Raw genomic sequence first — 21837 nt, 5'->3', positions numbered from 1 at the left:
GGCAGTGATGCCGTGTGCCTTCATATGGTGACGTCTACAGACTGAAGGCGCATGCAGCAATGGTGTTTGTCTCAGGTAGTGCTGTATAAGGGAAGTTACTATTGAAATGTGAAGGATGACTGTAGAGTTTGTAGAGGAATGGTTTATGTAGGAGAAGGATGAGATTCAGATGGAAAAAACAGAATGTGTAAAAACATTTATGAAATGGATGGCATTTTCAGAGAACTACATTTAGAGCTGGACTGCTAGGTCGTTTGGAGGAATGAATAGATGTGATTTCTAACTCTAAATAGCAAAACTATCTATGCATTTAAAATAAAGATGCCAATTCAATTTAAAGAGAGAGGCTATTAGACCATCCAAAATGGAACGAATTACCTAGAGTTAGTAATCTCTGTCCCTGGGAATGATCAAGCACAGGCTGATTAGTTTATCTACCAGGAAAGTTAAGCAACATTTTCCAAAAATTATATTCCTGGATGTCAATAGGTGTAAATAAAAGAGATTCTCTGATCAAATGAGTATAGGAATAAACAAATTAAACGTTAATTGAGTTTTTTAATAGTAGACTTCACAGTGCCTTCAACATATAAACACTAGAGGCCCGGTGCACAAATTTGTGCATGGGTGGGGTCCCTCAGCCTGGCCTGCGAATCGGAGCTGATCAGAGGGACCAGCTGGCTGGGGAAAGTGACCGCAGGAGGTTGGCCAGCCAGAGGGAGGGACCACGGGAGGTTGGCTGGCCACCCGCCATCCCCCCCCCGATTGGCCCCGATGGGGGAGCCAGCTGGGAAAAGGGACTGCGGGAGATTGGCTGGCCACAGGAGCTTGGCTATTGGATTTTATCAAATGCAATTTGTGTCTATTGAGATAATTATTTTTCCCCTCATTATCTTAATTTGGTGTATAACATTTACTTATACCAATTTTGTGTTTCTCAGATAAATCCTACTTGGTCATAGTATGTAATCTATAATAATAAAAGTGTAATATGCTAATTAGACCAGACAGCCGAACGACCTTCCACACGTCATTCCAGATGTCATTCTGGATGAAGCCACTGTGATGGGGGCCGTGGCAGAGGTGGTTAGGGGCAATCAGGCAGGCATGCAGAGTGGTTAGGGGCGATCAGACAGATAGGCGAGCAGTGAGAGGCATTCAGGCAGGCAGGGAGGCAGGTGAGCAGTTAGGAGCCAACAGTCCTGGATTGCGAGAGGGATGTCTGACTGCCAGTTTAGGCCCGATCCCACAGGGATTCCTAGTTATTTTATAAGTTGCTAGATTCAATTTGTCAGTATTTTGTTGAGAATTTTTCTGTAGACGTTCTATATATAAAAGCCTAAACGACCATCGCAATCGGACGGACGACTGAACAGGCTGCATGGGGCAACCAGGCTGGCGGGGGGTTAGGGAGGGGTGACCAAATGACTGAGCAGCAAGCTGTGTGAGGCAACCAGGCCGGCAAGGGGGTCAGCGAGGGGCGACCAAATGACCGAGCAACAGGCTGTGTGGGGTGACCATGGCCCACAGGGGGGGCAATTAGGGGTGACCAAGCCAGCAGAAGGGGGCAGTGAGGGTGACCAGGCTGGTGGGGGGGAGTTGGAGGCAACCAGGCCTGCAAAGGGCTATTAGGGGCAACCAGGCTGGTGGGGGGGCATTTAGGGGTGACCAGGTTGGCAGGGGGGCAGTTGGGGGTTAACAGGCCAGCAGGGGGGACAGTTAGGGGAATTCAGGCAGACAGGCAGGTGAGCAGTTAGGAATCAGTGGTCCCAGATTTTGAGAGGTATGTCTGACTGCCCAAACCGGCAAACGGACGTCCCCCGAGGGGTCCCGGATTGGAGAGGGTGCAGGCTGGGTTGAGGGGACCCCCCACCCCCATGCATGAATTTCATGCACTGGGCCTCTAGTAGCAGTAATAAAAGCGTAGTATGCAAATTGTCCCCTCGACCAGAGTTCTGGGAGTTCGACCAAGGGGCGGGCTGACCAGGGGAAGGGAGGGAGGTCCTGGCGCTGGCAGGCAGCTGGGGGAAGGAAGGGAGGGAGGCCATGGCCAGCAGCGGTGGCAGGCGGCCAGTGGCTGGGGCAGTGAGGGAGTACCCAGCCAGCAGCCGGTAGCCGCTTGGGACCCTACCAGTGCACAAATTTTGTACACGGGGCCTCTAGTAATAAATATTTGTCCTTACTTTTCTTGAGATGTTTTTCTCTGGTTTTGGTATTATGACCATATACACTGAATTGGTGTTTCATTTATTTCTGTTTTTGGAAGAATTTGTAAAGAGTTTTTGTTAATTCTTCATTGAATGTTTTGTGATGAATTCACCAGTGAAGTTGTTTGGGCCTGGGTGTTTTTTGTTTGTTTGTTTTGTTTTTGTGGCAAGTTGTTTTTTTTATTACTAATTTCATCTCTACAGATGTTGTATAGATACTTGTTAGTGTTTTTTTTTGTTGTTGTTTTTTTTTAATTTGTAGTGTTGTTCAAGTCTTCTATTTCCTTGCTCAGCTTCTTCCTAGTTGTTATACCCACTAAGGAGAAGGAAGTTTTGAAGTTTCCAACTTCAATATATCTTGTAGGGAAGGTCTGAGAGTAACATACTCTTTCAGTTTTTTTGTTTTCATAGGAATGCTTTAATTTCTCTTTAGTTTTGAAGGATAGTTTTGCTGGATATTGAATTCTTGGTTGACAGTCTTACTTTTAGTATTTTGACTCCTGTGCTTTCTCATGAAAAAAAAAAAAAAAGCCAGTAATCTTATTTAACACGCCTTCTATATCATAGGTTACTTCTTTCTTCCTGCATTCAAAATTATCACTTATTCTTTGGCCATTAACTTTTATTTTTTATTTTATTTTTTTAATATGTTTTATTGATTTTCTACAGAGAGGAAGGGAGAGGGATAGAGAGTTAGAAACATCGATGAGAGAGAAACATCAATCAGCCACCTCCTGCAAGCCCCCTACTGGGGATATGCCCGCAAATCAAGGTACATGCCCTTGACTGTAATCAAACCTGGGACCCTTGAGTCCGCAGGCCGACGGTCTATCCACTGAGCCAAACAGGTTCTGGCTGGCCTTCAACTTTTAACTATGATGTGTCTCTCTTTTACTTTATCATATTTTGGAATTTGTTGAGCTAATGATTAGACAGTGATTTCCTTACATGCTTTGAACTAGTAAGTATTCCAGCCTTTGCCAAGGGGCTCTGTGTGTGTGTGTGTGTGTGTGTGTGTGTGTGTGTGTATGTGTTCATGGTTGCCTTCAACAATTTGGCAAACAATTTATAGTTCTGCCTTAGCCTTCATTTCCTGCTTGCTCAGAGCAAGTGAGATATTAAGGCCTTCTCAGGTTATTTCCTTGACATGCACATATCCCTATACATGTGTATAGCCTTTTCTATGTCCAAGAATATATTGGAGCCTATACATGTGTATAGCCTTTTTTTTGTCCAAGAATATATTGGAGCATTTCAAAACCACCTGTGGCCATCTCATTCCTCAGGTTTTCCTTAGAAGTTTTTTGGTCAGATTGTTTGCCCCAATTGGTATCACTGTCTCATGCAGCTGGGATTTTAAACAATTGCCGTTAATTGTTTTGCACAAATATGCTAGAAGTAGTAGCCTGGTGCATGAAATTCATGCACTGAGGTGGTGGGGGGGAGGGACCCCTCAGTCTGGCCTTCACCCTCTCCAATCTGAGACCCCTCAGGGAATGTCCAACTGCCTGTTTGTGCTCACACTTTTAACAGATAACAGCTCCATTGTTGTTTCTTTCTTATGCTTAAAACCATTGGAATTAGTAGGTATTCAAGGTGTGTATACATTTTGGGGGGACACCCTGTATATCTCTAGTCAGTGGTGAAAGAAACGAACAGCAGATTTGGAACCCCCAGACAGGGAACCTCGCTTATTCCCCACGTCTCCCCGCTTATTCCCCACATGTCTCCCCACTTCACTTTCCACCTTTGTGGGCAGCAGGAGAATCACCGTTTTCTCTCATTAATTTGGAAAAGCACATCCTGTCACCCGCTGCCCGGCAGGAGTGCGCTAGGCCCCAAGCAAGCGAGGCTCAGTCAGGGCAGCCTTCGCTCATGGGTGCTGGCACCCAAAGTGCATATTCCTCCTCTACAGTCGCCCAGACTATCCCACTGTTTAACTGAGAGGACGGACTCCCTCTCCGCCTCTGGGTTCTTAGTCTTGAACGCTGACCGAAATCACCTCAGAGATGGCCGCCCGCGCCCACCAGGTGTGTCTGTCTGCATCTGCTCCCGCTTCAGCACCTGCATTAACCCCCTAGAGGTGATCTCATAGCTGCACTGGCCTCCGTGGGAACAGGGCATCACCACTCTGCCCACTCACTGTCATCTCACAGGCGCCCACCCTCAGCACCCAGAACACCCAGACACTCTCCAAAGGATGTGAGTGCATCAGAAGGGATGTGTGCACAACCTGTGGGGGTGTTAGGCATGCTGGGTTGATGGAAGTGCTGTGCAGAGGCGGGTGGAACCTGTGCACGCCTTGGTTTGCAACTGTTGCAGGCGCGGGAGGGTGACAGTGTGCTGGGGGATGTTCGCATGCCAGGGTGGGATGTGCACACCAAAGGCCTCTGGCTTTGCAGATCCGCAAACCCCTGTGATGCAGCCAGGAGGACATAAGTCTGGCCTGCCACGGTGGCTGTCCCTGCAATCCTGCACCTTCTGGGCCAGGAGGCGGATCTTGCGCAGCCACTCCTGGGCACTGATGGCCTGCAGGCGCTACTTCAGCTCAGCCTGCAGGCTCCACTTGGCACTCTCACAGCTGTCACCGCTGCCACGTGGGGAGTACAGGCCGCCCTCCACCGGCCTGCCTTCCCTGTCCAGAGGCTCTCTGTGCTGCTCACCTGCCCAGAGTGACTGAGGCTGGGCGGAAGCCAGGCGTCCTGCCCTGCCCAACCCGGGCCGATCCGCCCCTGTGAGCCCAGAGTGACGGGGGCTGGGCGGAAGCCAGGCGTCCTGCCCTGCCCAACCCCGGCCGATCTGCCCCTGTGCGAGCTGCCGCCATGCCGGGAAGGGTCACGGATCTGGGTCCCGGGACCGCAGACAGCCTCAAGCACTGCCTCCCGCCCCTCAGGGTCACAGATCCGTGTCTTGTTCCTGTGGACAGCCTCAAGTACTGCCCCCCACCCGGCAGGGTCACAGATCCCTGTCTTGGTTCTGTGGACAGCCTCAAGCACTGCCCCCCGCCCTGCAGGTCACAAATCCGGGTCCCAGACCGCGGACAGCCTTGCCCCCTGCCGCCCGCCTTCAGTATGCAAATTAGCCACCATCTTGTTGCTTCAGGGTGGGGGTCCCCACTGGGGTGCCTGGCCAGCCTGGATGAGGGGATGATGGCTTTTTGCAGGTGGTCACACCCCCTTCAGGGTGGGGGTCCCCACTGGGGTTCCTGGCCAGTGGGTGAGGGTGGCAGTGGCAGGCAGGGAACCTTGGCTTCCTCCTTCACTGGATCAAGCAAGCTTCCTGTTTGCTTCGGCTGCCTGGCTGCCTGGCTGCCTGCCGCCATCTTGGTTGGCAGTTAATTTGCATATCGCCCTGATTAGCCGATGGGAAGCGTGTCAGAGGTACAGTTAATTACCATGTTTGTCTATTATTTGATAGGATTAAAGCTGTTTCCACATAATGAGTTCTGAATCAAGTCAAATAAAACAACTGCTGAGAATGGGCCTTTTCTAAGGAAGGGGAAGATAAGGTCAAATAGTAGTAGTTTTCTGGAAATGATGCTTTTTGGAGAGCCCACCTCCCACCCACCCCCTACTGATTGCTGAATTTCACAGCTACCATGCTTGTAAGACTCTTACTTTTCTTTTTTTTTTTTTTTTACTAATATATTTTTTATTGATTTTTTACAGAGAGGAAGGGAGAGACTTACAGAGAGGAAGGGAGAGAGATAGAGAGCCAGAAACATCGATGAGAGAGAAACATCGATCAGCCGCCTCCTGCACATCCCCCACTGGGGAAGTGCCCGCAACCCAGGTACATGCCCTTGACCGGAATCAAACCTGGGACCTTTCAGTCTGCAGGCCGACGCTCTATCCACTGAGCCAAACCGGTTTCGGCAAGACTCTTACTTTTCAAGCTGCCACAGAGCTAGGGAGATAGGTACGGCAGTAGAATAAATTAAAATACCACTGTTGGTCTCACTAAGGTTTTTTTTTTTTTTAGTAAGTGCTTCTTGTTTGGTGCAAGCATTTGGTGCAAGCATTTGGTTGATTTCCAGAGTTCTGAAAAAGTTAGTTTTGACTAATTTGCAAGTGATCTCAGTGCTTTTATGAAGGAGTGCATTTTTGGAGAAATTTATTCTGCCCTTCTCTTCTGTTATTTTATTCTTTGTTTGTTTAATAGACTTCATTTTTTTAGAACAGTTTTAGGTTTACAAAAATATTAAGCAGAAAGTATAGAGAGTTCTCATATATTCCCTCACCTCCTTTTATACAGTTTCTTCTATTATTAACATCTTACATTAGTTGTTATAACTGATGAGTCATTGTTGATACATCATTATTCATGAAAATTCATAGTTTACATAAGGGCTCCCTCTTTGTGTGTACATTCTGTGGGCTTTGACAAATGTATAAAGGCATGTGTCTACCATTACTGTATCATACTGAATAATTTATTCATCCCTTCCTCCCCCCGTGCCCTACCACTCTTGGCAATATTCCTGGCAAACACTAATTTTTTTTTACTATCCATAGTTTTGCATTGTCCAGAATGCCATATAGTTGGAAATAGTACGTAGCCTCTTTAGATTAGATATTTTTCACTTAGCAATATGCATTTAAGGTTCCACCATATCTTTTCAAGTGTTGATAGCTTATTTTTCAAATTTCTAAATAATAGTCCATTGTATGGGTGTACTACAGTTTGTTTATCCATTCACATACTAGAGGACATCTTTAATTGCTTCCAAAATTTGGCAATTATGAATAAAGCTGCTCTAAACATTTTTGTGTGTAAATTTTCAACTCATTTTTGGTAAATAACAAGAAGCACAATTGCTGGACCACATATTAAGAGTAAATTTAATCTGGTAAGAAACTGCCAAAGTGTCTTGCAAAGTGGCTACACATTTTGCATTTCTTCCAGCAGTGAATGAGAGCTGCTATTGCTACACATCCTCATCAGAAGTTGGTGCTGTGTTTTGTATTATAACCATTCTGATACGTGTTTAGTAATATCTCATTGTTTTAATTTACAATTCCTTAATGATATATTATGTGGAGCATTTTTTCATATGCTTATTTGTTATTTGTACATCTTTGTTAGATGTCTGTTTAGCTCTTTTGCTCAATTTTAAATTAGGTTGTTTGTTTTCTTGTTGAATTTTAAAAGTTCTTCGTATATTTTAGATACCAGTCCTTTATCAGATATACATTTTAAATATTTCCTTCCAGTCTGTGCTTGCTTTTTCATTTTCTTAATGTTGTTTTTCACAGAGCAGATATTTTTATGCAATCCAGCTTGTCAATTTTTTCTTTCATGGACTGTACTTTTTGTATTGTATCTAAAAACTTAGTGCCAAACCCAAGGTAGTGGTCAAGGTAGTGGATTTTCTCCTTTGATATCTTATAGTTTTGCGTTTTACATTTAGGTCTTTGATCTTAGTCAGTGTTTGTGAAAGGTGTATAAGGTCATTTTTTTGCATGTGAATGTCCAGTTCCAGTACCATATGTTGAAAACACTGTCCTATCTTTTTTGAATTGTCTTTGTTCTTTGTCTAGGACCAGTTGGTTCTATGGGTGTGGGTGTATTTCTGGACTCTCTGTTCTGGTGTCCCGGTCTGTCTATTCTGTAGTCAGTACTCCACTGTCTTGATTAGTGTTACTGTATATGGTATGCCTGAAAGTCAGATAGTCATTCTGATCTCATTCTTCAAAATTGTGTTGGTTATTCTGGGTCTTTTGCCTGTTCATATAAACTTTAGAATCACCTTGTTGATATCCACAAAATAACTTGCTGGGATTTTGATCGAGGTTCTGTTGAATCAAGCCTTTAAAAAATACACCTTGAACATTAAAGCACACATTTAACTTTTATCATATGATTTTTAATAAAAGTGAATAAAGAAAGACTAAAGGTTGTGTGAAGACAAATTGTGACTCAGATTAGGAAATAAACAAAAAATCTCTCTCTCCTACTACCTCACCCCAAACACACCTCCACTTACCAGTCTAATCTATGAATCAGAAACCTTAAGCACAAAATCATACATCTTGGTAATTAAGAAGCACAAAATCACACATCTTTTGGAGAAGTGGAGAAAGTATATTGATACAGCCACATAATTTTGTGAGATTCCTTTAAAACTATAAGTAATTGTGCAGCAATGTGATTATTAGATTGTGTCGTGCCAGCACTGCCAAGGGTTCGGTGAGCCTGAGGAGGGGCGGTGAAGGATTAAAGAGAAGACAAACAGAGAATATAGCTGGGACTCAGTGGATCTCCTGTGCCTGACTGAGGCCACAGAGAAGGATCCAGCTAGCAAGCTGAGGCTTTATTTTATAGCCAGAGGTAAACAAGGTAGTGGTCAACATAGTTACACTTTTCTTGTGAGTTTCACTTGTTTTGGCAGCACTTGCTGCACCTCCCACAGCCCATTAGCTACCCAGGAAGGATCTAGGGGGTGGCCAAAGGTCAAGCTTAATTAGGCTAAGAGGGCTGTGCCCTCGAAGCTGGGACTTGTTTGTGGCTCTATCAATCCGAGGCTTACCTCTAGAGCCGCTCCCTACATTAGCTGTGTGGGTTGAATATCAGGTGCTGCTATTGAAATTGGATTCAATTTTAATGGGCTAAAAAAAGGCTGATATTTTAAAGATTGCTTTCTGTAGTTATTCTGATCCTTTTTTTCTTGTCGATTTTATTGGCTGTATTTATAAAACAATGTTAAATAATGTTGGTGATTGTGGGCATTTCTTTCTCATGCTTCTATAACCACTGAACTAATTTTTCCCTTCACCCATACCTATATATTGGTTTCTTCTTATCTACTAGACTGCCTGGCCTGTGATTGATCACATAGACCACACAGGTGCATTTCTGCCTTTACTAACACACTACTAACCTTCCAGTATATTCCCCAAAGCAGCTTGCAGTGTTCTGTTGCTTCACCATATAATTTCTCTACTAAAAAGCCATGATTATTAAAATTTGTATAAAAGTACAAATGTGTACCTGTCATCTTTTTTTTTAAATCCTCATCAAGGATATTTTTATTTTTTTTCTCAAATAATATTTCTTTTTTTTAAAAAAAAAATAATTCTTGAAAGTGTTACATAGGTCCCTTTTCCCCCCATTGACCCCTTATAGCTCGCCCCTGTGCCACTCCCCACGCCTCCATCACCCTATTGTCTGTGACCATGGGTTATGCATACAAGTTCCTTGGTTGATCTCTTCCCTCCCACCCCTGCCTTCCCTACCCCTACCTTCCCCCTGAGATTCATCAGTCTGTTCCATATTTCTATGTCTCTGGATCTATTTTGTTCAACAGTTTATTTTGCTCATTAGATTCCACATGTGGGTGAGATCATGTTGTATTTATTGATTCTTAGAGGGGGGGGGAGAGAGAGAGAGAGAGAAAGAGAGAGAGAGAGAGAGAGAGAGAGAGAATGAGAGAGCGAGAGGGAGGGAGGAAGGGAGAGAATGAGAGAAAGAGAAAGAAAAAAAGAGAAACATCAATCGGTTGCCTCCTTTGTGCCCCCCAACCTGGGATTGAACCCACAAAAAACTTAGGTATGTGCCCTAACTGGGAATTGAACCCACACCCTTTTGATGGATGGAACAATGCTCCAATGAGTGGGGCCCCTGGCCAGGACTGTGCCTGTCATCTCAATATGAGGTGCTGTGTCTTCTAATCCTCTTTTGTCTCAGGTTCATTGTTTTCATCTTGTTTATGTCTTCATCCCTGGATCTGTGCTTGTACTGTTGGAAAGTTATTGAACCACCCATTCCAATTCAAAGGTCCACTTCTCAGGTGTGAGCATCATCTTCTCAGAATGTGAAATGTCAAAATCTTTCTGTTCTGTTTTTTCCCTCTCTTGTGTCCATAGTGCCATTTTATTTTCTGAAAATAACATCTGATATATATTTGCTATCTTTGTCTTCTTCGGCCTCTTGCTTTCTCCATTACACGCTTTTGCCTTCTCAATTACACTCTTGTTTCCCATAGAAGACTTCAAATGGTCCTCTAGTGAGGTATTCTGTTATTTCCAACTTGATGTAAAGAAAAGTGTGTCGCCCTGACCGGTTTGGCTCAGTGGATAGAGCGTCGGCCTGCAGACTGAAGGGTCCCAGGTTCGATACTGGTCAAGGGCATGTACCTTGGTTGCGGGCACATCCCCAGTGGGGGGCGTGCAGGAGGTGGCTGATCGATGTTTCTCTCTCATCGATTTTTCTAACTCTCTACCCCTCTCCCTTCCTCTCTGTAAAAAAAAAATCAATAAAATATATAGAAAAGAAAAGTGTGTCAACATTTACCAATTGGAGAAGATAGCTGAAGGATATAGGCCTAATAGTATTCTTTTGACATTTATGTTAGAAAACATTTTCAACTTAAAGAAGTTGGAAATTATTGGTAATAATACAATAGAATTACTGTAATACAATAGTAATACAATACTGATTCAATTTCATTAATTATCAGTTTATTCCAGTTTTCTGATTCTTCTTGATTGAGTTTTGGAATATTGTATGTTTTTAGGAATTTGTCCATTGTACTCAGGTTGTCCAATTTGTTGGCATGTAGTTGTTCATAGTATTTTCTTAAAATCCTTTGTATTTCTGTGATGTCAGTTGTTATGACTTTTATTTCTGACTTAATTTGGGTCCTCTTTCTCTGTTTCTTGATGAATCTGGCTAAAGGTTTATCAATCTTATTTATCTTTTCAAAGAACCAATTTTGGTTTCATTGATCTTTTATATTGTATTTTTTTCCTTTGGTCTCTATGCCAGTTATTTCTGCTCTAATCTTTATTATTTCCTTCATTCTACTTTCTCTAGGTCTTTTAGTTAAGCTCACTGTGTCCCATAGGTTTTGGGTTGTGTGTTCATTGTCATTAGTTTCCAGGATGATTTTGATTTCTTCCTTGATCTCATTGGTAACTGATTTGTTGTTTACTATTTAGCCTCCATGTGTTTGAATGTTTTTGAGGTTTTGTTTTTTGTTTTTTGCTGTAGTTGATTTATAGTTTCATGCCATTGTGCTTCAAGAAGATGTTTGATATGATTTTAATCTTCTTGAATTTGTTATGACTTGTTTTGTGTCCTAACATGTAGTCTATCTTTGAGACTGTCCTATGTGCACTTAAGAAGAATATATATTCTGCAGCTTTGGGGTGAAATGTTCTGTAAATACCAACTAAATCCATCAGATCTAGTGTGTCATTTAAGGTTGCCATTTTCTTGTTGATTTTTTTTGTCTGGAAGATCTATCCAGTGATATCAGTGGGGTGATAAAGTCCCCTACTATGACTGTATTGCTGTTGATCTCTCCCTTAAAATCCTCCAGAGTCTTGCTGCTCTGATTGATTTTTTTCCTACCTTGTCTTCTAATTCACTTATTTGATACTCTGCTTCTTCTAACCTACTGTTTATGTCTTCCAGGATAGTCTTTATTTCAGATATGTTATTCTTCATTTCCAAATAGTTGTTTACCATGGTTTTTATGTTATTTGTCATGCTGTTGAACATTTTTAAAACAATTACTTTATACTCTGTTACTAGTAAATTGCTTGCTTCCATTTCATTTAACTCTCTTTCTGTAAATTCCTCTGTTCTTTCATTTGGGACCTGTTTCTTTATTTCCCCATTTTTGCTGTTTCTTTGTGTTTGTTTCTATGTATGGATAGGGCTGCTATGACTCCCAGTCTTCATGGGGTAGCCTTCTGTAGTGGTTGTCTTGTGCAAGCCAGTTGTGTAGTCTTCTTCTTTTTTTAATCTTTTTCTTTTTAATTTTTATCTCAAGAAAAATGGTCTTAAATATAATATTACATGCAATAAACATTAATATTTTAAGAAAAAAGGGATTTTAAGTATAATGTTACCAAAACTGTACTAGTATGATATTACAAAGATTGTAGGAAATATTAAAAATCTGCAAATAACAGGATTATTTCTATTATGTTCTTAAGATATTATTTTTTCCCTCTGGCTCTATTTTTGTTCATCAGTTTATGTTGTTCATTATATTCCACAAATGAGTGAGATCATGTGATATTTACCTTTCTCTGACTGGCTTATTGCACTTAGCATGATGTTCTCCAGGTCCATCCATGCTGTTGCTAAGGGTAAGAGTTCCTTCTTTTTACCACTTCGTAGTATTCCATTGTGTAGATGTACCACAGTTTTTTAATCCACTCATCTGCTGATGGGTGCTTAGGCTCTTTCCAAATCTTAGCTATTGCAAAGGTGCTGCTATGAACATAGGGTTGCAGTGTCTCTTGCCCTTCTGTATGTCCTCTTTCAAAAAGTATCTATTTAGATCCTTTGCCCATTTTTTTATTGGATTGTTTATCTTCCTTTTGTTAAGTTGTATGAGTTCATGTTGTCTTCTTAATCTTCTGAGTGAGATGCTCGAGGAATGTACCATGTGGATTATGTGGACCCTCCTATTATAATTGTGTCTCAACATTAATAATAAACATTAATATTTTAAGAAAAAAGGGATTTTAAGTATAATATTACCAAAACTGTACTAGTATGATATTACAAAGATTGTAGGAAATATTAAAAATCTGCAAATAACAGGATTATTTCTATTATGTTCTTAAGATATTATTTTTTCCCTCTGGCTCTATTTTTGTTCATCAGTTTATGTTGTTCATTATATTCCACAAATGAGTGAGATCATGTGATATTTACCTTTCTCTGACTGGCTAGCACTTGTAGTTTGTTTGGCTAGCAGCACCAGTTGTCTGTTCATGGGTGGGCTTAGCTCGTGGGCTGGATGACTGTGAGCTCAACCCCAACCACATCATAACAACTGTTACACAGGTGCTGACAGAACAGAACAAGACAAAGCAAGCCAAGCTGAAAACAACAAGAAACAACAAGCCAACAACCACAAAACCAAGAATAATTAGGAGGAAAAAACAATACAGAAAGACAAGAGACCAAAGAATTAGAAAAGAAAAAAGAAACAAAAGAAGGGAATATGAAAGAAAAGAAAAGAAAAAGAATAAGAGAAAAAAGAAAAGTAAAAAAATGTTAAATGAGATAAGTGTTAAAATGTAATAATAATGAATAAAATAAAATATAGAATAGGAAAGTAATAAATGAAAAATAAAAAAGGAAAAAAAAGAAAAGAGAAGGAAAAAGTAGAATAAGAAAAGGAAAAAGAGAAATAGAGATATTAAAGTTTTATTGGTGGGGTGGTCTCCGTGTCCCCACTTGTTATTGAGTGGATTTGGCCTTCTTTGGGTGCCAGGAATAAGAATATCTTGAGGCCCCCACAGGAAGATGAGGTATCAAAAAAAGCGTGATTTTGGTTGAATTAGACCCCTGTGTTCCAAGGTCCCATCTCCCTCTCTCTTGCCATGGAAGATATCTAGCTTTGTCTTTAGTGGAACTGGGATTAAAGCCGTTGCCCAGAGTTTCACTGCATTTGCACAGTTCAGTCCCGCATCTCACTAGGTTAGCTTGTATTCCCAGCTACACTCCATTGCATGTGGGGTTTGCTTGGCTATGGGCCATGCAGCTCCCAGGGCCACATGGTTATGGAAGGAGCACAGGTGAGTGCAAGGAAGCAAGAGTGAAGCAAGAGGAACAAGAGAAAGAATTCCTTTGCCTGCGAATTATGTATTCCAGATTTTCACAGGCTTGCAGTGGCTCCAACCCTAACCAGTTATATTTGTTCCAGGTTAGCCTGACAGGCGAGTACCATCCCTACCTCACCTCGCCTTCACTGTGCAAGCATCCATCTTCCCCTTTGTTGGGCCCCTTCCCCTGTGATTTGCAGGGATTGGGCCAGTGGTTCCCTGGGAAGTGCAGAGTTGCAGCTCCCAGGTGAAGCTGCCCAGATGACCATGCTTATCATGTCCAGCAGACCCTTTGCCCCAATCCTATTAATATTAATAACTAGCCAATTACAATGCTGACAAAAGTGAAAAGAGAGGAAACGAATATTTTAAATGAAATATAAAAGAAAAAGTAAAGAAAATATTAAAATTAAAAAGTGTTCGCCTCCATAGGTTTTAGTGCCTACTGTGTTCACCCTTTGGATCTGCTGTTTGTGGAGCCCGCTGGATTTTGCTCCATGTTGTCAAGTTGGCCACTTGGTATGCTGGTCTCATCCCTCCCTGGAGGTTCTCTGGTGCAGGCCAATGGCAGTCATTGTCCCTGCCTGGCCCTTAGCAATCTGACTGATGCTTGGCAATTTGACATCTGGTGGACGGGGCCTCTGGAATCCAGAGGCTGGTCTGCCTCCAGTACGCAGCTAGAATGTCTCTGCTCTGAGTAGCTCTTCCTTTGCCCATGGACCTGCACTTTTGTCTCCCAGACCTAGCCAGTGGTTTGTAGTCTGTTTAAACCAGTAGGAAGGCGGTCACTTCCTTTTCTTCCTAGCACTGGGCTCGCTGAACTCACTGGGGAACTTGGATGTGCTTCCCTGTCACGCAGCCCAAGGGCTGAGCACAGGCCCACCTGTCTCTCTGACAGAAGCCCACTGAAGATACACAGTTGCATTGCCTTAACTCTGCCTGGCCTCTTGGCACCTTCTTGTCGCCACACCCAGTAGGGCATGTTTAAAAGAAAAATAAGGCCTGAAGTAGTTTCAGAGGAAAATAATATTGTGAAAACAAAGCTCATATTAAATATTTGAGAATTTAGAGATTTGGGAATATTTGTTCAAAGCTAGAAAATTTTAGCAGAAATTGTATTTCTACTTTTTAATGTGGTTGAAAATTAATGCATTGTGCATTTTGCAAATTTAATGCATCATGAATTTTTTTTAAAATATATTTTATTGATTTTTTACAGAGAGGAAGGGAGAGAGATAGAGAGTTAGAAACATTGATGAGAGAGAAACATCGACCAGCCGTCTCCTGCACATCTCCCACTGGGATGTGCCCGCAACCCAGGTACATGCCCTTAACCGGAATTGAACCCGGGACCCCTCAGTCCGCAGGCCGATGCTCCATCCACTGAGCCAAACTGGTTTCGGCAATGCATCATGAATTTAACTTTAATCATGATAAAACATAGCCATTACAGTATTTTGGAAAGAACATTTTTTTCCAACATGTTTTTGTCTTAACATAAGAACCAACTGGAATTATGTGTAATGTGAATGCAGTACTTTTTAAATTGCTGTAGCTATGACTTCTGATTAAAACATTGTTTTTACACCCATAAAACACATTATCCCTAGTCTTAAATGTTCAAACAAAAAAATTCTAAATTATTCATTATGTGTATTATATGAAACTAAAGGAAAATTTAATTTTTTTTACAGTGGATTTTTAAAATGTAGTTTAAGATTAGGAAACAAGATTTTAAAAATCTTATTTAAGACGTTAAGCGCCAAGCCTGTTTTGTCTTCCTTTCCGTTTAGCCCACGATAGCCGATTTCACCAATATGCTAGCAGCACCAGTGACTGATGAGGTCTGGATGGAAAGTATAGTGTCAGTCACCAGAGACTGACATGGTGCTTAATGTGTTAATCTTTATTGGAAAAGATGATTTGTTAACAGTGTAAAACTTAACTGTCTACTGGGACTTTCAAGAAATAGGAGTCCTGTAGTGTTATGGGGCTAAAAAAAAAGTGATGTTGAAGAGGCCAATTAAAGTCAACATAAAAAGCAGGCAGTCGGTGCAGGAAAAAGAAAAATAAGTCTATTTTTTCCAGCCAAAGTCTTTCCCCCAAGATTTTTGTTTCTATTCATGTTCCTAAGGAATAAGGTTTATTCAGCCAATGTGTAAAATACACAAAAGGAAGAGCAATGCAACTAGAACTGATTGCACTTTTTAGTGGAAACATATTCAGGGTCTGAGGTGAGTAAAAGTCAGAGGCTTTGTGATAATGATAAATCAATTATAATATCCATTGCAATAATGTTATTACCTTTATTTTTTTCTGAAATTTGTGTTGCATATCTTTTACCTCCAATTTCTCCTGCCCTTCTAGAGGCTCTCCCTACAGAGAATCTCCTTTGGGTCATTTTGAAAGCTATGGAGGGACCCCCTTTTTCCAGGCTCAGAGAATGTTTGTAGATGTACCTGAAAATACAGTGATACTGGATGAGATGACCCTCCGGCACATGGTCCAGGATTGTACTGCTGTAAAAACTCAGTTACTCAAACTGAAACGTCTGCTGCATCAGGTGAGTTTATAATGAACATTTTTGACTTTTGATATTTGAGTTGCAAGATGTATTAACATTACTTAAAAATTTTTAAATTGGGTTTTCAATGTCTATTTAGGTTTCTATAAAAATAATACTTATAAATAGTACTTAATAGCCCAGCTGGTGTGCCTCAGTGCTTCTGGTTGACCTATCAACCAGAAGGTCACAGTTTGATTTCTGGTCAGAGCATATGTCTGGGTTTCAAGCTTGATCCCCATTGGGGGCAATGCAGGAGGCAGATGATTAATGACTCTCTTAATCATTGATGTTTCTATTTCTCTCTCCCTCTCCTTTCCTCTCTGAAATCAATAAAAATATATTAAAAATATTTTTTTTAAATAGTGCACAATAGAAATTTTTGTGGAAGGAAAAAATATATGAATTTATATATGGTCACCCTACAGTCCCCAACATTTATGAGCTGTGTAATATTGGATAAGCCAATCTCTCTGGTTCTTTTTCCTCATTTTTATAGTTCCTGCACTGTAAGGTTACTGAGAGAATTAGAAACAGTAGTTGTAAATTGAGAGATTTAATACCTGAAACATGGTAGGCTTTCAGTCATCAGTGACTGCTACTAATTTCGGCTAAATGGGAATAAGAAAGAGCAGTTTTTATTTACATCTATATATATATAGAAGCCAAGCGACCGGAACCACCAGAACGACCGGTTGCTATGATGTGCACTGTGGCCTGATTGGGGCCACCCTGCAACATCCCGCGGTCCCTCCCCCAGGCTGGCCCGGCTCCTGATTGGCCCCACACCCCGATTGGGAGTGGGGCTGGCCACCCAATTGCCCGCAGCCCCTCCCCCTGACCAGTCCCGCTCTTGATCGGCTCCCCATTGGCCGACCCCACCTGTGCACGAATTCGTGCACTGGGCCTCTAGTAATCATATAATTGTAGTTTTGTTTGAAACCTTCAAGTTTAATCTTTCTCCATCTTATTTTTTTATTTGAGAAAATCTAGACTTATAACAGTGATGTGACTTCTCAAAAGACACGTGGTGAGCTGATGTTTGAATCTGGCTTCTGATTCAATAGCATTTTTTTGGTTTGAACATATAACACTTAAGAGACAAGGTCAGATGCATAGCAGAAAACTTAAGGATAAAACACTAATTTCAAAATGTGGATATCTTTTGTTTAGTTTTAAATCTATATTTGTCTTTTATAGACTAGTCACATTTTGCTTAAATTAATGTTGAGAAAGAACACTCTGGCTTGCTTGCTCAACTTATTTTCTCATCTTCCTCAGGGTTGTGTGTTCTAGCTAATTCTGAGCAGGGACCAAGTTTTAGAGCTTATGATGGTAATAAAACCAAACTCAAGCCATATGCTCAGAAGTGAAATATGGCTCTGCTATGTCAGCAGTGATGATTAGTAAAGGTATTCTGATACAGTCATGTAAATTATTTTATATTATTTGGTTATGGATTTCCTGGACTCCTCTTCTCCATGCTTACAGAAATTTGACCTTTCTGTGCTAAGGCTGGAGTGAGCACGTGGAGGATCCTTTGCAGAGATCCCATTCTTGGACTCCTTTCAAGACAGAAAGGATTTCAAGTTTGAAATATACAGACATAGAGCTTAGAATGTAGTTTAACTGTAATAGAAGTAGACGAGTTTATAGTATTTCTCTGCTTGCCAGTCTGGAGAGAAGATTTCTGATCAGGAGATTTAGAGTCAAAGGAAAGAGGTCGTAGAAAGGCTGGGAAATAGCTAAACTATGGTCAGTGTCTCCTTCGAGTCAGCCAGTGGGCGAGCTAGTCCACACACCTTCTTTTGTGTCTGGGTTTATTGTTCTGAAACATGAAGCTTGATCAAATATTAGCTAATAAGACCAGGTTACCTCTATTAGGAGAGAAGTTAGGTAATTTAGAGAATAAGTGAATAAGGACCATAAAAATAGAAAACTGTTTTTTGTGACACTTTATGAAAAATGGAATCTCTTAATGGCTTTGTGCCATTATGACTTCTGAAATTTTATATAGTACACATTGATCAAATTGACGCTTTGTTTACACAGTGACAACAAAATTATGAGAAGAAAATTGCAAAATCTTTTTAGGGCATGTTTAAATTTCCCCAAAATGCTAATAGATATTAAAAGCTGGATAAGTCCAAGATTTCATATAACTGCCTCTTAATTTTTTCCCTTTTAATATTACTAAATTTAAAAAAAGTTTAGGGTGATAAATATATACGGTCTGAAAACATTCACATAGTATCAGAGGCTTAGTGAAAACAGTCTCTGTGCATCCCCCACCTCTGTCAGCCTTTCGCCATCCGAACTGTCAGAAGCTTCTCCAGGGCTCCTCGTAGCGACTCCCTCTTGTTTGCAGGGGCTGGGCCCACTCACTTCCTGGGTGAACTTCTTCTGGCTTAGGTTACTCCCTTACTACCCTAGAGCGTATCCTTCATTTACTTCCTAAGGGAGGTCAAATGGATGCTAAATATTTTTAGTTACTGCATTACTGAAAATCTCTTATATTCTCATTTGTTTGAAAGTAACAGTTTGGCTGGATGCAAGTGAGTTTTCCCTTAAAATCTGAGTGTATTGCTTTTCTAGGATCCAATTTAGCTACTGAGAAAAGTACTAAATTCTGATCCATTTAAATTGTATTTGCCTGTTTTTAATCTCTGGAAGAGTTTTTAAATCTTTTACTTCCAGCATTTTAATCTTTATTCCTGGCATTCTGAAGCTCACAGGAATGTGTTGGGATTTGAGTTTTATTGCACTTACTTGTTTTCCACTTAACACTTGGGTAATTAGTGGACTCTTTGGAGAGTTATGCAGGGTGAAATTTTAAGTCATTTCTATGATTTTTTGTTTTACCCTGTTTTTTTTTTTCTGTATCTTTCTGGTATTCTTGGTAATCGCAAACCAGAACTTCTAAATTGTTTCTCCATCTTTTATTTTTTTCTTTCATATTTTTAATTTCTTTGGGTTTGATTATGTTTTCCAGTATATTTATACAACTTCATATTCCAGTCTCTATTTCTGTTGAATTACTATTTTGGGAGTTATATTTTCAGGATCCAAGAACTCTTTATTGTGCACCATCCTTCTTCATACCATTCAATTCTTGTTTTGTCAGGAACTGTTATTGATGCAGTTCTTGGGGGACTGCTGGAATAGGCATTTCCAGAGGCCCCCCGCGGGAGGGTGCGATCCAGTAGAAAGATTGCTTTCTGTGGAATTACATTCCTGGGTTTCCAAAGTCCTATTTTCCTTAGTCCAGCCATTGATGGAGTAAAGCTGGGGTTTCAGTAGAGCTAGAAGTAAAGCCAGTCTACAGACTTTCCTCTCCATGTTGGACCTGGGTCTATAGAGCATCAGGCTGGCTGCACCATTAGTCCATTGTGGGAGGTTCACACTGGTGTGGGCCACATGGGAGAATGCAGGCGAGTGAGCCCTCACAACAAGAGCCCCGTGGGTCCTGAAAGCACAAGAGTGACTTTCTTTGTTCAGGTAATTCAGGTCCCAAATCTCCATGCCCTGCGGTGGCCAGGCCTATTCTGGCCAGTGGCCTTTGTTTCCAGGTGTGACGGACAGAGAGCACCTTCCCTAGTCATCCCGAATCCCTGGTCATGCATCTCTCTTACCTTTGTCCAGTCCTCTTTAACCAGTGTTTTACAGGGGATATCCTACAACGTCTGGCCTCTCCTTTGCTACTTTCCTATTACTAGTGTTAATAACTAGTTAATTACAGTGGTGTCATAGGTATATTAAGTTCTGTGTTTTTATTACATTTTGTTAAGATTTCTTACCTGCATTATCTCTTTCTAAATGGTTATTTTGTTCTTTATATTTATTTTGTATTCTATTCCTTTTAGAATCTTTCTTCAAATAAATAATTCTTTGTTGTTTATTTATATTTAAGAGTGAGGAGCTAAAAGGTTGATTGATGGCTGTATGTGAGCTGTCTGGTAAGCCAGCTGGCTTTATTGTACAGTGATGGATGGGTACTGATGTCCTAGGTTACTTTAGTTTCTCTGGAGACAACACCTCTGATATTTTAGCTTGGAATTGAGGCAGAACACTGGGAGTATTTCTTGTCTTACGCAGACTTCCAATCAATTCCCACATTTAAAAAAATTGTTGACAGTAATACAGATATCCCCCATTATCTCCCTCTTTGTCCCTCTTCACCCAGACCCCACCCCCATCCCAGGCCTTCCCCATACTATCGTCTGTGTCCATGGGTTATACATATATGTCCTTTGGTTAATCTCTTTCTGTCCCCTCCCACTCCCTCCCCTCACTGAAATCTGTTATTTTGTTCCATGCATCCATACCCAGGTTCTGTTCCTCAGTTTATTTTGTTCATTAGATTCCACATATAAGTGAGATCATGTGATGTATGTCTTTCTCTAATTGGCTTATTTCACTTCGCATAGTAATCTCTAGGTCCAGTTCCCACATATTTAACCCAGACAAGTCATGTGCTTACCTTTTCTATATCTCACATATTGACCGTCTTAGGGGTTTTGCAGGGCACATATTGTCCATATTTTTTGTATGCACACACTCTAGTTGTGTCTTCCTCCAGTCCTGCTAAATCACTTACTAAAGTTTATATATTTTTAAAAAATTTCTTTATCATTTTAGTATAGGTTTAAGAGAAAGAGAAGATAAACATATTTCTAATAAAAAACCCCTTTTTTTAAAATATAGAGAAAAATCTCATAAACATTACTTTAGTTGTGTGACTGCTTCCTCATGAAACTTGATTGGGTCACGGCTCAGGATTGATCATGCACATGGGTAGCTCGTCAAGGGAGGTGCCAGCACGCGGCAGGTCTCCTGAGGCTCCTCTGGATGGACCATTTCTCAGCTGTCCCTGTGTTTGATGATCTTGATAGTTTTGAGGAGAACTGTCAAGTGTTTTGAAGACTGTCGCTCAGTAGGGATTAATATGATGCTTTTCTCATGATTAGATGGGTTTGTTGATTTTGGGAGGATGACCAGAGAGAGAAAGTGCCATGCTCATCACAACATATCTCATCACATCACATCAAGGGTACAGACAAGCAACATGAATATCACTGTTGATGCAAAACACGATCACCTGGCACAGATCATGTTCTTCAGGTTTCTCCTCTGCTTCCTTCTTCACATGCTGTTCTCTTGGGAAGGAAGTCACCGTGCACCTCCCCGCCGGAAGCAGGGGAGGCACGCTCCACCTCCTGGAGGGCAGGGCATGTGGGTGGCCATCTTGTGTGAGGGCATGATGGTCAGTTTGCATATTACCTCTTTATTATATAGGACTAGAGGCCTGGTGCACAAAAATTTGTGCATTCGGGAGCATCCCTCAGCCGGGCCTTGCCCTCTCGCAGTCTGGGAGCCCTCAGGGGATGACCACCTGCTGGCTTAAGCCCGCTCCCCAGGGGATTGGGCCTAAGCTGGAGTCAGACATCCCTCTGGCATCCTGGGAGCCCTCGGGGGATGTCCAATTCCCAGCGGGGAG

The 21837-nt window shown here is 41.4% G+C and overlaps 1 protein-coding gene across 4 annotated transcripts in view; it reads left to right on the top strand.

Annotated features, from left to right (window-relative positions):
* CCSER2 (coiled-coil serine rich protein 2) overlaps positions 1-21837 on the top strand; it is a 185112-nt gene that overhangs the window by 86177 nt on the left and 77098 nt on the right. For all 4 annotated transcript variants that reach the window (XM_006767912.2, XM_006767913.2, XM_006767916.2 and 1 more), the window contains one exon: positions 16145-16340. In XM_006767912.2, the coding sequence (XP_006767975.1) occupies positions 16145-16340 (196 nt within the window). The remainder of the gene's footprint in view (positions 1-16144; positions 16341-21837) is intronic.

The sequence above is a fragment of the Myotis davidii genome, unplaced genomic scaffold (genome assembly GCF_000327345.1).
Source record: "Myotis davidii unplaced genomic scaffold, ASM32734v1 scaffold642, whole genome shotgun sequence".
Lineage (NCBI taxonomy): Eukaryota > Metazoa > Chordata > Mammalia > Chiroptera > Vespertilionidae > Myotis > Myotis davidii.
The sequence above is the reverse complement of the archived record's forward strand: the minus strand, read 5'-3'. Positions and strand labels throughout refer to the sequence as shown.